The sequence below is a fragment of the Odocoileus virginianus genome, chromosome 4, assembly GCF_023699985.2.
Source record: "Odocoileus virginianus isolate 20LAN1187 ecotype Illinois chromosome 4, Ovbor_1.2, whole genome shotgun sequence".
In the NCBI taxonomy this organism is placed as follows: domain Eukaryota; kingdom Metazoa; phylum Chordata; class Mammalia; order Artiodactyla; family Cervidae; genus Odocoileus; species Odocoileus virginianus.
Genome location: NC_069677.1, coordinates 17,429,285 through 17,444,535, shown reverse-complemented (window position 1 = coordinate 17,444,535; position 15,251 = coordinate 17,429,285). Strand labels below are relative to the sequence as shown.

The window sequence follows — 15,251 nt, the reverse complement described above, 5'->3', positions numbered from 1 at the left end:
CACACATTTCTTTTTCTTTTCATCCGACTTGTAGGTGTGATTTCACACATACAAATTGTGATATATTCTTAAAGTATAGACAATACTAGAAGAAAATAATATCCCTATAATTGGATATGGCACAGCCCTTGATCTCCCATGACTACGAAAATGTATATGTTTGAAAGTGATGGCAACGTCCAGAAAGGTCCCTTGTCAAGAAGACAGAACATCTTTACAATTCTCTGCAGAATCCCTTATGTCCTTAATGATTTTCCTCAACTAACCATTTGGATCATGTTTTTGTTCATCGTTTAGCAATACAGAGCTTCTGTTGGCTTTGGCTGTGTCTGTATACTTATGATTGGTGGTATCAAAACATCATATGTTTAGTATTGTATAGAAAACATAGCTGGATGAGTAAATTTTTAAATTTCCAATTGGATTAATGAAATTCAGATATACACCTTTTTGAAATATACTTTTTATGCTGAAATCATAGAGAACTTAATACCTTCATCAAATCTAAAGAAACTGTGCTTGTAACTAGAAGCTAGGAACACAAAATATTAGAAGCCTAGAATCAAAAGTTAAGAAATAAAATTCCAGATTAATTAAACACAAAGTATAAAAATCAAACAATTCCTTACTAAAACATGGGAGAGTTTTTTCTTTTTTTAAAATAATCTTGGAACGGATGAAAGCTTTCTAAATTGAAAAGTTGGGGCATAAATGCATATTTAAAATAAAGTAAAATAAAGCATGGCAAAAAAATTTAGAGACAACAAAATGAGTGAAGGTATTTGCAACTCACATAACAATGAGCTGATTTTTAAAATATAGATTTCCTGCAAATGATAAAAAAGACATTTAATATAAATAAATATAAACAAACATTTCATAGAAAAAGAACTGCAGATGGCTCATAGAATATATGAACAAGTGTTCAACCTAACACATAATAAGAAAACAAAGTTTATGATTTTAGATAACAAAGAACCAAAAGTTTGATAATACACTGTGTTGACTAATAAGGAAACAGCCACCCTCAGTGTAAATTTGTATGATGGAGAATGAATAGGTCTTTTTCAAAGATATAAAAAGCACAAAACCTTGACCAAGCAATATCTCTTTTAAGTATCTATCCAAATACGCTTGCACACATACAGAATGACTTCTGTACATGGATATTGTTTATATCACAGTTTGTATTAGCAAAACTAGAAAGAACTAAAATATACTTCAAGAGAAAACTAGGTTAAGGTATCCTATTTAAATATGTCCTAATATGGAAAAAGTCTTATAGCTACAACATTTTAAGTTAAGAAAAAGTACTCAAGAAGATGATGGTAGTGGTTTAGTCACTCAGTCGTGTCCAACTCTTGCAATCCCATGGACTGTAGCCCACAAGGCTCCTCTGTCCGTAGGATTTTCCAGGCAAGAATATTAGACTTGGTTGCCATTTCCTTCCCCAGAGGATCTTCCCAACCCAGGTATCAAACCCAGGTCTCCAGCTCTGCAGGAAGATTCTTTACCGATTGAGCTACCAGGGAAGCCCTGGTAGATAGTAGACAGATATAGATATATTAACACATATATATGGATAATGTTGTGTATGTTTTTAATGCACAGACTACATCTGAACGAATACCAAGAAATGTGGCCAAATGGCAGAGAGGAAAAGCACAGAAAATCTCTTCTGACTGTGTTAATGCATCCTAGCCAAAGAAATACATCCAAAGATCTGTGGTTGACAAAGTTGGGTTTATTGACCCTCAGTAAGAAAGAAAAATACACACCATGGCAGAACTGAGGTGTTTTAGTTAGTGCGGTGTAAGCAAGGACTTCCAGATTTGGTCTTAAGTGATTTTTAAGGAGGCTCAAAGAAAGCAGATTTATTCTGGGTTGAATGCTCTATGGATGCAGGTATAGTTCTATAATTGGATATCTTAATAATTCTTATCTGGATGGCAAGAAAAACATAGTAACTTCTGTTCCTGGTAATAAAGCTGTAGCCACCCATATAAGCCAGGGTAGAGCAAATATTTGATCATTTTGTAGTTTGGACAACTTTCTTGTTTTTGTCTACATTCAGATGTGATTACAGAGTGGTCTCATTTTCATCCTGATCCATCACGGTCACAATGGCCTTTTCTGATCTGGTGTCCTATGAAACTGTTTATATTCAACAGAAGCATACCAAGGCCTGCTGGTAGTACCAATCCAGCTTCTGGTTGTTAAGCACTGTTTTGCTCTTTTTCAACTGTATATCCTTTGATGTGCCTTTACAATTTTTTACCATATATTTATCTATTCAAAATAATTTTTAAATGAATCTTAAGACTGAAGGAGACCTTAAAAGTCAGTGAGTTCTGAAACTGTCGCAACCCTCACCATGTTCTTCCCCTCCCACACCAAAGGAGTTTTTGGGTTTTTTTTCTCATAAATCCTCTACAAGTACAGCATCTGCTTGACGATCTCCAGTTTCACCATTGTACTCATTTATCAGGCAGCTCATGCCATAGTCAAGTGGCCCTGAATATTTTTGTTCAGACAACAAAGGGAACAATGCATTTGGTTATAATATTTTAATTGTTTTCACCCCAGCATGTTTGACCTCTTCAAATGTATCTTCTCCTATGGTAACCAGTGGAGCAGAATAATTACCTTTCTAATTTTATGTAAAATATTCCTATTAATACTCTCCCAACTGCAACTGTCTTTTTTTTGTGCCAGTGTTTCAACACTGTTCTGCATCTTTTGTTATCATTACATTTGCAGAGATTTTTATCTGTTGCTGCTGACAAACCCATTTGGCTTTGTACTCAATTACATGTAATTAGTCTTTTCTTCATGAACAAAAGATCAGGTGTCCTATTAATTCAATCCAAGATGCTATGGTAAGGTTGGCTGGACCCAATGATGTCTACTGAACCAAACATCACACTTCTGACAGATGCTCATAGTAACAAGATTTTTTTCAAACAATCAAATGCTTTTACTCCTGCCCACACAAAGTAGAGAAAGAAAATGCATTTTAACAGCTTAGAGGTTTATAATTTTCTATTAAAAAACATGACTACAATTTAAAGCCTTCTCTGATATTTTTACCTCAATCCACACTCAGAAAAGGTAAAAATAAAAGTAACTTGTTTTCACTGGATATTTTTAATTAAAATATGGGGGGGGGGATCAGAAAAAAGTACATTAGTTGAAAAACTGGCAAAATCGGAATAAAGTCTATAGCTCAATTAACAGTACTTACCAATGTTAATTTCCTGGATTTGATAATTGTAGTGTTGTTACATAAAGTGGTGCCCATTAGGGGAAGCTGGGTGAAGTGTACACTGGAATTTCCTATGTTATTCTGTAATTTCTCTGAAGTCTAACATTATTTCAAAAGGAAATATTAAAAAATACTTAGGTGAATAGACAATGATCTACAGAAACTTTTACACATATGCATAAGGACATATTAATTCATTTGTTTCATCTTTTGTTGAGTGCTTACTATGTATTAATGACCATTCTAGATTCCAGATCAAAACAAAATCTCTCACTCAGGAAAATTATATTCTCCTGGGAAGAAGATAAAAAATAAACAGCAACAATATATATTTTAAATCATCATAGGAGCTATAAATAGAAAAAAAAAACTGGGGTAGCAGAACAGAAAGGGTAAAGGTGAAATGTTTAATTTTATTAAGGATGGCCAGGAAGGCTTCTTCAATATCTACAAGATATATTTTAGCAGCACTGTTTGTAATTGCCTTAAAATATAAATGCTTATTATCCATTGAAAAGAGAATGGATAAATGTATTTTGGTATGTTCACACAATGGGATACTTTACAAAAATGAAAATGAGTGATATAAAGCAAATACATCACCATATATGCATCGGATGGCCATGATATTCGGGGGAAAACACATAAAATTATATACAGTAATGCTCCTCTTAAAAAAGCTTAAAACCATGCAAAACAATGCCATGCATGATGTATATGATATATGCCTCATGTATATATGAAAAATGTACTTGTAAACCTACATGGAAATAAAAAAAAAAAAGTCAAATTCAGGATAGTTGTTATAGCTGGTACTGAAGGGGAAAAGCAGGACTCTACCATTTTGAAAGAGCATACTGGGGCTTCAGATGTAATGATGTTTTTAACTAAATCTTAAACCAAGAGTTGGGTATCCAAATGAATTTATTAAGTCTTATTATCTTGTATATTTAAAGTCCTTTTAGTACCAATGTGTTAATAAATGTATGCAGTAGTTTATTTTAATAAAATATAAGATATTTTAAATTTCTAGTTTCTAAAAGTATGTGACCAAACGTAGTACCCTCAGTGTGTGTGTCATGCATAATGCCATTAGGCCTATAAATATACATACATATATATATACACACACACATATGTTTGTGTATAAATGTATATATTTACATGTGGTTGTAGATCTGCATTAGCCATTGACCCAGCATTTGGAGAGAGAGCACTTTCAACTATTGTTCTAAAAACGTTGAAGAGTTTCTGTTAGTGGACCCCACACTTTCCCCTCTCTGCCACTGCTCTATGATAAATGTCATGCGTTCACAGGACAGCATCGGTTACAGTTGCATCCTATTAAACTAAGCATGGCTATTTGGCTCACTTGAATCTATCTTCATAAATTCATAATTTTTCAATCTTTTTTTAAGTTGGGTGGCTGGTGCTGACAGAGAATATTAATGCTTTCATCTCCAGCCACATCTTATAGAAAACAAAAGCAGATCAAGGGATACCCCAGAGACAGCAGGGGGTGACACAGCTAAGTAACATCCTTGATTCTTGCCATCTACACTTGTAGCTTCATTAAATTTGCATTCAAGTTCAGATGCAATAAATGGAAATTCTACATGGAGAGGGAAGCATCCTTATTCATCTGGACTCAGGGAAAACCTTAAATCATTTAAAGAATGTATTTCCACAAACACAAACCAACAATGTGAAACACAATAAGCGAATCAACTCCTCAGCAGAAAATGGGCTGAAATTCTCTATAATAAGATCTTTTCTTTATTGTAATTCATATTTTGTAACATGCAACATTAAGTAAACAAAGATTAATTTAGAAGGGGTGGATAGGAGCATTTTCACACTCTAGGGATCATAGAACTTTCCTCAGATCTGTATTTTTCGCTGGTAGCTCAGCTGGTAAAGAATCTACCCTCAGTGCAAGAGATCTGGTTTCAATCCCTGGATTAGGAAGATGCCTTGGAGAAGGGAATGGCTACCCACTCCAGCATTCTTTCCTGGAGAATTCCATGAACAGAGGAGCCTGGTGGGCTACAGTCCATGAGGTGGCAAAGAGTCGGACATGACTGAGCAACTAACACTTTCACTATAAAATATCAAGCTTTTAGATTACCTTATTCAGTTGGATAGAATGTCAATCTGACCACAAGTAAAAAAAAGAAAGTGAAAGAAAGTCTGACCAAAAAGTCACATCTATCAGAAGACAACTCAACTGGGTATAGATTTAATGAGCATTTACTATGTGACCAGTGACCAGTAATATAGATCTAGCAGTGAATACAGACAAACTTTGGGAAACAATATAATGCCCTACATAATTTTAGAATAATAGGAATTTCCTCCCCGGGTACCTATATATGATTATGTAGAAACTGAAAGCTATGATGAGAGTGGTCATTCCTGACTCTGAGGCTTATAATAAAAATGCTTCTGAAATGGCAACGGGACCATACCTATCAATAATTACCTTAAATGTAAATGGGTTGAATGCCCCAACCAAAAGACAAAGGCTGGTTGAATGGATACAAAAGCAAGACCCCTATATATGCTGTCTACAAGAGACCCACCTCAAAGCAAGGGACACATGCAGACTAAAAGTGAAGGGCTGGAAAAAAATATTCCACGCAAACGGAGACCAAAAGAAAGCAGGAGTCGCAATACTCATATCAGATAAAATAGACTTTCAAATAAAGTCTGTGAAAAGAGACAAAGATGGACACTACATAATGATCAAAGGATCAATCCAAGAAGAAGATATAACAATTATAAATATATATGCACCCAACATAGGAGCACAGCAATATGTAAGGCAAACACTAACGAGTATGAAAGAGGAAATTAATAGTAACACAATAATAGTAGGAGACTTTAATACCCCACTCACAACTATGGATAGATCAACTAAACAGAAAATGAACAAGGAAGCACAAACTTTAAAGGACACAATGGACCAGCTAGACCTAATTGACATCTATAGGACGTTTCACCCCAAAACAATCAACTTCACCTTTTTCTCAAGTGCACACGGAACCTTCTCCAGAATAGATCACATCCTGGGCCATAAATCTAGTCTTGGTAAATTCAAAAAGATTGAAATCATTCCAGTCATCTTTTCTGACCACAGTGCAGTAAGATTAGATCTCAATTACAGGAAAAAAATTATTAAAAATTCAAACATATGGAGGCTAAACAACATGCTTCTGAATAACCAACAAATCATAGAAGAAATCAAAAAAGAAATCAAAATATGCATATAAATGAATGAAAATGAAAACACAACAACCCAAAACCTATGGGACACTGTAAAAGCAGTGCTAAGGGGAAGATTCATAGCATTACAGGCCTACCTCAAGAAACAAGAAAAAAGTCAAATAAATAACCTAACTCTACACCTAAAGCAACTAGAGGAGGAAGAAATGGAGAACCCCAGGGTTAGTAGAAGGAGAGAAATCTTAAAAATTAGGGCAGAAATAAATGCAAAAGAAACTAAAGAGATCATAGCAAAAATTAACAAAGCTAAAAGCTGGTTTTTTGAAAAAATTAACAAAATTGACAAAACATTAGCAAGACTCATTAAGAAACAAAGGGAGAAGAACCAAATTAACAAAATTAGAAACGAAAATGGAGAGATCACAACAGACAACACTGAAATACAAAGGATCATAAGAGACTACTACCAGCAGCTCTATGCCAATAAAATGGACAACTTGGAAGAAATGGACAAGTTCTTAGAGAAGTATAACTTTCCAAAACTGAACCAGGAAGAAATAGAAGATCTTAACAAACCCATCACAAGCAAGGAAATCGAAACTGTAATCAGAAATCTTCCAGCAAACAAAAGCCCAGGACCAGATGGCTTCACAGCTGAATTCTACCAAAAATTTAGAGAAGAGCTAACACCTATCTTACTCAAACTCTTCCAGAAAATTGCAGAAGAAGGGAAACTTCCAAACTCATTCTATGAGGCCACCATCACCCTAATTCCAAAACCAGACAAAGATGCCACAAAAAAAGAAAACTACAGGCCAATATCACTGATGAACATAGATGCAAAAATCCTTAACAAAATTCTAGCAAACAGAATCCAACAACATATTAAAAAAATCATTCATCATGACCAAGTGGGCTTTATCCCAGGAATGCAAGGATTCTTTAATATTCACAAATCAATCAATGTGATACACCACATTAACAAATTGAAAGATAAAAACCATATGATTATCTCAATAGATGCAGAAAAAGCCTTTGAAAAAATTCAACATCCATTTATGATTAAAACTCTCCAGAAAGCAGGAATAGAAGGAACATACCTCAACATAATAAAAGCTATATATGACAAACCCACAGCAAGCATCACCCTCAATGGTGAAAAATTGAAACCATTTCCCCTGAAATCAGGAACAAGACAAGGGTGCCCACTCTCACCACTACTATTCAACATAGTTTTGGAAGTGTTGGCCACAGCAATCAGGGCAGAAAAAGAAGTAAAAGGAATCCAGATAGGAAAAGAAGAAGTGAAACTCTCACTGTTTGCAGATGACATGATCCTCTACATAGAAAACCCTAAAGACTCTACCAGAAAATTACTAGAGCTAATCAACGAATACAGTAAAGTTGCAGGATATAAAATTAACACACAGAAATCTCTTGCATTCCTATACACCAACAATGAGAAAACAGAAAGAGAAATTAAGGAAACAATACCATTCACCATTGCAACAAAAAGAATAAAATACTTAGGAGTATATCTACCTAAAGAAACAAAAGACCTATACATAGAAAACTGTAAAACACTGATGAAAGAAATCAAAGAGGACACAAACAGATGGAGAAATATACCCTGTTCATGGATTGGAAGAATCAATATTGTCAAAATGGCTATGCTACCCAAAGCAATCTATAGATTCAATGCAATCCCTATCAAGCTACCAATGGTATTTTTCACAGAACTAGAACAAATAATTTCACCATTTGTATGGAAATACAAAAAAACCTCGAATAGCCAAAGCAATCTTGAGAAAGAAGAATGGAACTGGAGGAATCAACCTGCCTGACTTCAGACTATACTACAAAGCCACAGTCATCAAGACAGTATGGTACTGGCACAAAGACAGAAATATAGATCAATGGAACAGAATAGAAAGCCCAGAGATAAATCCACGAACCTGTGGTCACCTCATCTTCGACAAAGGAGGCAAGGATATACAATGGAAAAAAGACAACTTCTTTAACAAGTGGTGCTGGGAAAACTGGTTAACCACCTGTAAAAGAATGAAACTAGAACACTTTCTAAAACCATACACAAAAATAAACTCAAAATGGATTAAAGATCTAAATGTAAGACCAGAAACTATAAAACTCCTAGAGGAGAACATAGGCAAAACACTCTCTGACATAAATCACAGCAGGATCCTCTATGACCTACATCCCAGAATTTTAGAAACAAAAGCAAAAATAAACAAATGGGACCTAATGAAACTTAAAAGCTTTTGCACAACAAAGGAAACTATAAGCAAGGTGAAAAGACAGCCCTCAGATTGGGAGAAAATAATAGCAAACGAAGCAACAGACAAAGGATTAATCTCAAAAATATACAAGCAACTCCTCCAGCTCAACTCCAGAAAAATAAATGACCCAATCAAAAAAATGGGCCAAAGAACTAAACAGACATTTCTCCAAGGAAGACATACAGATGGCAAAAAAACACATGAAAAGATGCTCAACATCACTCATTATCAGAGAAATGCAAATCAAAACCACAATGAGGTACCATCATACGCCAGTCAGGATGGCTGCTATCCAAAAGTCTACAAGCAATAAATGCTGGAGAGGGTGTGGAGAAAAGGGAACCCTCTTACACTGTTGGTGGGAATGCAAATTAGTACAGCCACTATGGAAAACAGTGTGGAGATTTCTTAAAAAGCTGGAAATAGAACTGCCATATGACCCAGAAATCCCACTCCTGGGCATACACACCAAGGAAACCAGATCCAAAAGAGACACGTGCACCCCAATGTTCATCGCAGCACTGTTTATAATAGCCAGGACATGGAAGCAACCTAGATGCCCATCAGCAGACGAATAGATGAGGAAGCTGTGGTACATATACACCATGGAATATTACTCAGCCATTAAAAAGAATTCATTTGAATCAGTTCTAATGAGATGGATGAAACTGGAGCCCATTATACAGAGCGAAGTAAGCCAGAAAGACCATTACAGTATACTAACACATATATATGGAATTTAGAAAGATGGTAACGATAACCCTATATGCAAAACAGAAAAAGAGACTCAGATGTATAGAACAGACTTGTGGACTCTGGGAGAAGGCAAGGGTGGGATGTTTCAAGAGAACAGCATCGAAACATGTATATTATCTAGGGTGAAACAGATCACCAGCCCAGGTTGGGTGCATGAGACAAGTGCTCAGGCCTGGTGCACTGGGAAGACCCAGAGGGATCGGGTGGAGAGGGAGGTGGGAGGGGGGACTGGGATGGGGAATACATGTAATTCCATGGCTAATTCATTTCAATGTATGACAAAGACCACTGCAATGATGTAAAGTAATTAGCCTCCAACTAATAAAAATAAATGAAAAAAAAAATGCTTCTGAAATGCAAATACACTCTATCAGGCCTTGATGATTTGGTAATTATCAAACTTGTCAGCCCTATAGTTAAATTAGTTAAACATTATTTCCAGAGATGTCATCAATAATCTTTTAATATTTGCATTTCATTTCAAAAAATTGTAAACAAAATTGCAGTTCTACTGGTGTTTATCATCTTATTATCATATATACTGTAAAATATAATATTTTAATATAGTTTTCTTGTAAAATCAATAAATTTGGCCTCAGTCAAGATAAAATAACATGTAATATACAAATGTATATATTCAATATTTACTTTGAGAAGTAATTTTTGTCTTCCAGAAATGATGTTCTAAGACTCATTATAGTATTTTTACTATCCAGTTCTAGGATTAAAACACTACCTTGCGCTGGAAAGTATGCCTTGTTTCCGTGAATACTTAATATCATCCTGACTACAAACAATGGAATGAGAGGAAATTCTTGTCCACTGAGCAGTCAGAACTCCTTCAAGCCTCCTACTTTCTTATTGAGTACATAAGCTCTATCCATTACTGTCTCTTTGCTATAGGAATCATACCAAAAGGATAAAGGAAAAGACAACTAGTTTACTAGTAGTTGAACAGTCCCAAAGGCAGCCTGGCTGTGCTTTAAGTCTAAGAAACACTAAGCCATACATCTGATTGTAATTGGATTGCACGAAGCTAATGTTCCTTACTGTAGTCGCTGTTTTCGTCCTTGGTCCCATCGATGGTACCATCTGGGTGCATCTGCAGGAAATATCCCTGCTGGCTGAATAACCTTGTCACAATTCCTTTCAGCTGGGGTTCTGCAAAACAAAATGAAATGATTATTCAAGTTTTTATTTGGTTTGTAAAAATGCACACTTGCAAATTATCAAAAACATCCCATAAGTCAATGCATAAATGCCAATGGTTTAAATACTGAAGTGACTATTTGGAAAGGAGGAATTTTGGTAACATAGCTTTACTTTTTTTCTTTCTAAAGGCAGATCCATAATATTCTGCAACAGTAAACCAAATGCAAATGAATAAAAGTGAAAGTTAAAGTCACTCAGTCGCGTCAGACTCTTTGTGACCCCATGGTCTATACAGTCCATGGAATTCTCCAGGCCAGAATACTGGAGTGGGTAGCCTTTCCCTTCTCTGGGGGATCTTCACAGCCCAGGGATCGAACCCAGGTCTCCCACAATGCAGGCAGATTCTTTTACCAGCTGAGCCACAAAGGAAGCCTAAATGAATAAAAGCTAATTACGATTAGGAAAATACAGAGGTGTGCTAAAAACTGAATTATTCCTCTCCCTTGTGCATCTAGCGTCTGGCTTCAATATACCACCAAGCTTGTGGTCCCATTCCAGAATACTGTTCAGACCAAACTGCCAGTGTATTTCCTAAGCTTTCAGCAGTTATAATCAGGTCCTGGAAGAACTTCTATTTCTGCTGAACGACAACTATCTATCAGAAACGCCCGGTTTTAAAATTCAAATCAAATTCAGTCTTGGATGAAATCCACAGAATAAAGTTAAACCCTCCAAGGCCATGAGATGTCACTGGAAGTATGTGGAAACAGATTTCACCTTCAGTAACTGCATCACCAGAGCAGGCCCCAATACCACAAGAGTCATTTTTCCAATACAAAAAATAAATAAATAAAAATCAAGCCATATGTATTTCTGCAAATATTTCCAACTAGACGTGGTCTTCAGCTTTTAAAATTCCCGACATACTAATACCGTCAAACTGATCTTTGTATAACACATTTGAATTTTTGTATAGCCACTAACCATAAATATTTAAAGCTTTTCACTGTGGTAGTAGCTGTAGCAACAGTCTATTTTCTACAATATCACTGCCATCTTTGTCTCTACTTCAGTGTTTGGTAACAATTAGACTACTCCAGCACACTTATAGGGGGCTTCCAGGTGGCTCAGTGGTAAAGAAGCAATCTGCCAATGCGGGAGATGCAGGTTCGATCCCTGAGTCAGGAAGATGCCCTGCAAAGGAAATGGCAACCTGCTCCAGTATTCTTGCCTGGAAAATCCCACAGACAGAGGAGCCTGATGGGCTACAGTCCAAGGGGTAGCAAAGAATTGGAGAGGAATGAGCGACTGAGCACATACACACACAAATATGCACTATATTTATTGTCCTAATTATTTCATAAAAATTAGTAGGAAGAGAAAAATGCTGCTTCTGTTGACAAAAAAATGAGGTAAGGATGGGAATCATATGATTGGTGATGTAGTTATGCATTATCCTCAAAAGAGCAATCAAAGAATTTCAACTGAGTCAGTCCCTTCACCAACTTATTAAACCAATAATAATTCAGAATCTCTTTTGGGTTGGGGGGCAGGCAATATGATAAGTACTGTGTGTTAAACTAAACACATTTATTGATGGTTGAATCTAAATAAGAGTTCCAGTTAAGGATGCGGTGCAACAAACTCTTTGGGAATAGACCTGCTCCCTACAACCATCATGCCTTTTGCACTTACGACTAGATCACACATACTTGGGAATGCGAGGCAATGCCTATATAAACATATCTTCTTCAAAGCAGTCCTAAAAAGTAGAAAAGATGCCCCCCCACACACACACAAAAAAATGGTAATTATGAAGCTGGGTATTAAAGAGAACTAAATTGGAAATTAGGCATTCTGATTGATAACTACGTATTAACACTATGGGTTAAATAAATTCAATATATTTTAAATGTGTAGGCATTACTCAAACTGGGGCTCTGTAACAACCTAGAGGGGAGGGATAGGGAAGAAGGTGGCAAGGATATTTGAGAGAGTGGGGACATAGGTATACCAATGGCTGATTCATGTGGATGTTTGGCAGATACCAACACAATACTGTAAAGCAATTATCCTTCAATTAAAAATAAATAAATTTAATTAAAAAATAATAATTTGTAGGCCTTTTCCTCACCAATAAAATCTGGAAGTTAAAGTAAGTGATATCTAGGTCCTTTCTATGATTCTCTATTGACATTGAGCAACTATGACTTAAAGTCATAGTTGACTTTAAGAACTAAAGTTCTTTGACTTGAGAATCTTCTTCTCTAAAGAGTGCCAGAAATCAATCCACAGATTCATTCTGAATGTGTTCTCTCCACGCCCGCGCCCCCCAATAAGGGATATGTAGGAGAGCACGTATTGCTAGCTAGCTAACCTCAATGCAAAAATATATACTGGACCCCTATCATCTATCAAACCCTACCAACCTTCCCAGGCTCAGTTCCAGATCACTTCCCCCAGGAAGACTTGGCTATTATGAAGTGTGAGTCACTTTTACAATCAGAGGAAAATAAGAATGTCTGAGCTTCTGCCGCAAGGCTAACTGGTTGACAGGTAAATGCTACTGCGGTACATTCAACTCTCGATTTGCACTCGGGAGACTCAGCTTTGAACCACAATTGCTGTGGGGTCCTGAGCAAGTCACTTAGTATCTGAGGCTATTCTCCTGATCTGTATAATGGGAAAAAATAATTCTATGCTATCTATCAACATTTAGAATTTCAGATGAATAAATAAATGTAATAGTGTGAAATGAAAAGCCTCATAATAATATAAACTCTAATTAAGGTCTAATTTTTCAACCCTGAAAACTGAGGAAACAGTTGAGTTCTTAATGTCACTAAAGTAACCAAAAGACTAACAGCAGATGATAGAAAAGGACAGATGGAAGGAAAGGGAAAACTGTCTTATAATTCATATTTTATTTCTAATAAACTTGATCAGATCACCTTAAGAAGTCGTGTTTTGGCTGGTAATGAGATGCATGGCAGCTGAATCATTAAAGTCTGAAAATGACTTTTTTTTTCCATGCTCCTCTTTCTGTAGTGGTAATTAAACACTTCTTTTGCTATGGTGAAGTTATCTCTCTGTTGGGACCCTGGGAATTCAGGTTGGTAACTCCTGTTCAAGATAATGAGCATTGGGCTTGTATATCAACCTCGACTGCCCAGAAGCAGTGCCAGAACAAGCTCAGAGTCTGGGTTTTAATTATATGATGATTTATGAAAGTGAATGTTTTACACTATAGCTGTTTCAAAGGAGATCTGATCATCTATTAAATAAATGCTCTGAACCTAGGATGTGTCATAGAAAGCAGTATGGCATGCCTGACAGGGCTATACCTTTATTATCATCAAACCCTATCAACCTTTCCAGGCTCAGTTCAAAATCACCTCTACCAGAAAGGTGTGGCTGTCATAAGGGAGGATCACTTTTATAATTGGGGGAATAAAAGAAAGTGTTTTGTTGTATTTTAAAGAAAGAGGTTTAAAAATGAGACCACTTTTTGGGACATCTAACATTCTGGGTGCATTCAACAAACATGCTTTATATTTTTCAGACTATGCTTAGGGATCTAACAAATCAATAAGACCTGTCCTGTCCTCAGGGAGCACATAGTCTAATGCATGAAACATACATATATATAATTCTAGTGTGGGTAACTGTTAAATTATGAATGGAAGCAGAGTGACATGATCCCATAAGGAGCAAGGGACTAATTCTGTCTTGAGGCTTGATGAAGGCACCTCATCTGTCACTTGAAGAGTGAATGCACTTTCATAGGCAAAGAAACCACAGGAAGAGCACTGCAGACAAACAATGGGTAAAGGAAAAAACAGCATGGCAGACTTTGGGAATGATGCAGAATCTGGCCCAGGTATAATATGGCAGAAGTTTTCAAATGCTGACATGTAGGTAACCGCCTATTCTCAACAAATGTTCATAGGTCAACAGTGAAATAAGAAAAATAAGTTTTATTAAGCTAATTTTATATTCAATTTATATGATTCTCCTTGATTCTAAGATTATGTTTTCCATTATATTTTCATTTTTTAATGAAATGATGGCTATATTATTAGATGGTGAGAAGACATGGGTTTGGTTTATTCCCTTTTGTATTCTGAAGTAGTGTAGCAAATACTGCTAGATTTTCTCCAAAATCCATTTCCTCTTTTTCCTGGGCACCCAGCTAGACCATATGTCCTAGCCTCGCTTGCAGTTAGGTTTGGCAGATGAATGAGTGTCATATGGAATGTTAAGTGGAAGTGATGTGTGCCATTTTCAGGCCAAGGCTTTTAAAAGCAAACATTCTCCTCCACATTTTCCCTTCCTTATTGCTGGCTGGATTTAGATGACAAAGCCCTAGAAGATGTCAACAAAATAGGAGAATTCTGGTGGAAAAAAAAGACTACAGCCATCAGAAATACCCACCCTGGACAGTTAGGTGAATAAGAACTAACAGTGGTTATACATAGTGACTTCCTTCCTAAGAGAATATGAAAAGGGGATGGAGAGTGGGAGGTTACATCACTGCAGAAATCTGACAAATAAAA

The 15,251-nt window shown here is 36.1% G+C and overlaps 1 protein-coding gene across 5 annotated transcripts in view; it reads right to left on the bottom strand.

Annotated features, from left to right (window-relative positions):
* FGF12 (fibroblast growth factor 12) overlaps positions 1–15,251 on the bottom strand; it is a 604,572-nt gene that overhangs the window by 218,654 nt on the left and 370,667 nt on the right. For all 5 annotated transcript variants that reach the window (XM_020873373.2, XM_020873372.2, XM_070466234.1 and 2 more), the window contains one exon: positions 10,594–10,704. In XM_020873373.2, coding sequence (XP_020729032.1) covers positions 10,594–10,704 — 111 coding nt within the window. The remainder of the gene's footprint in view (positions 1–10,593; positions 10,705–15,251) is intronic.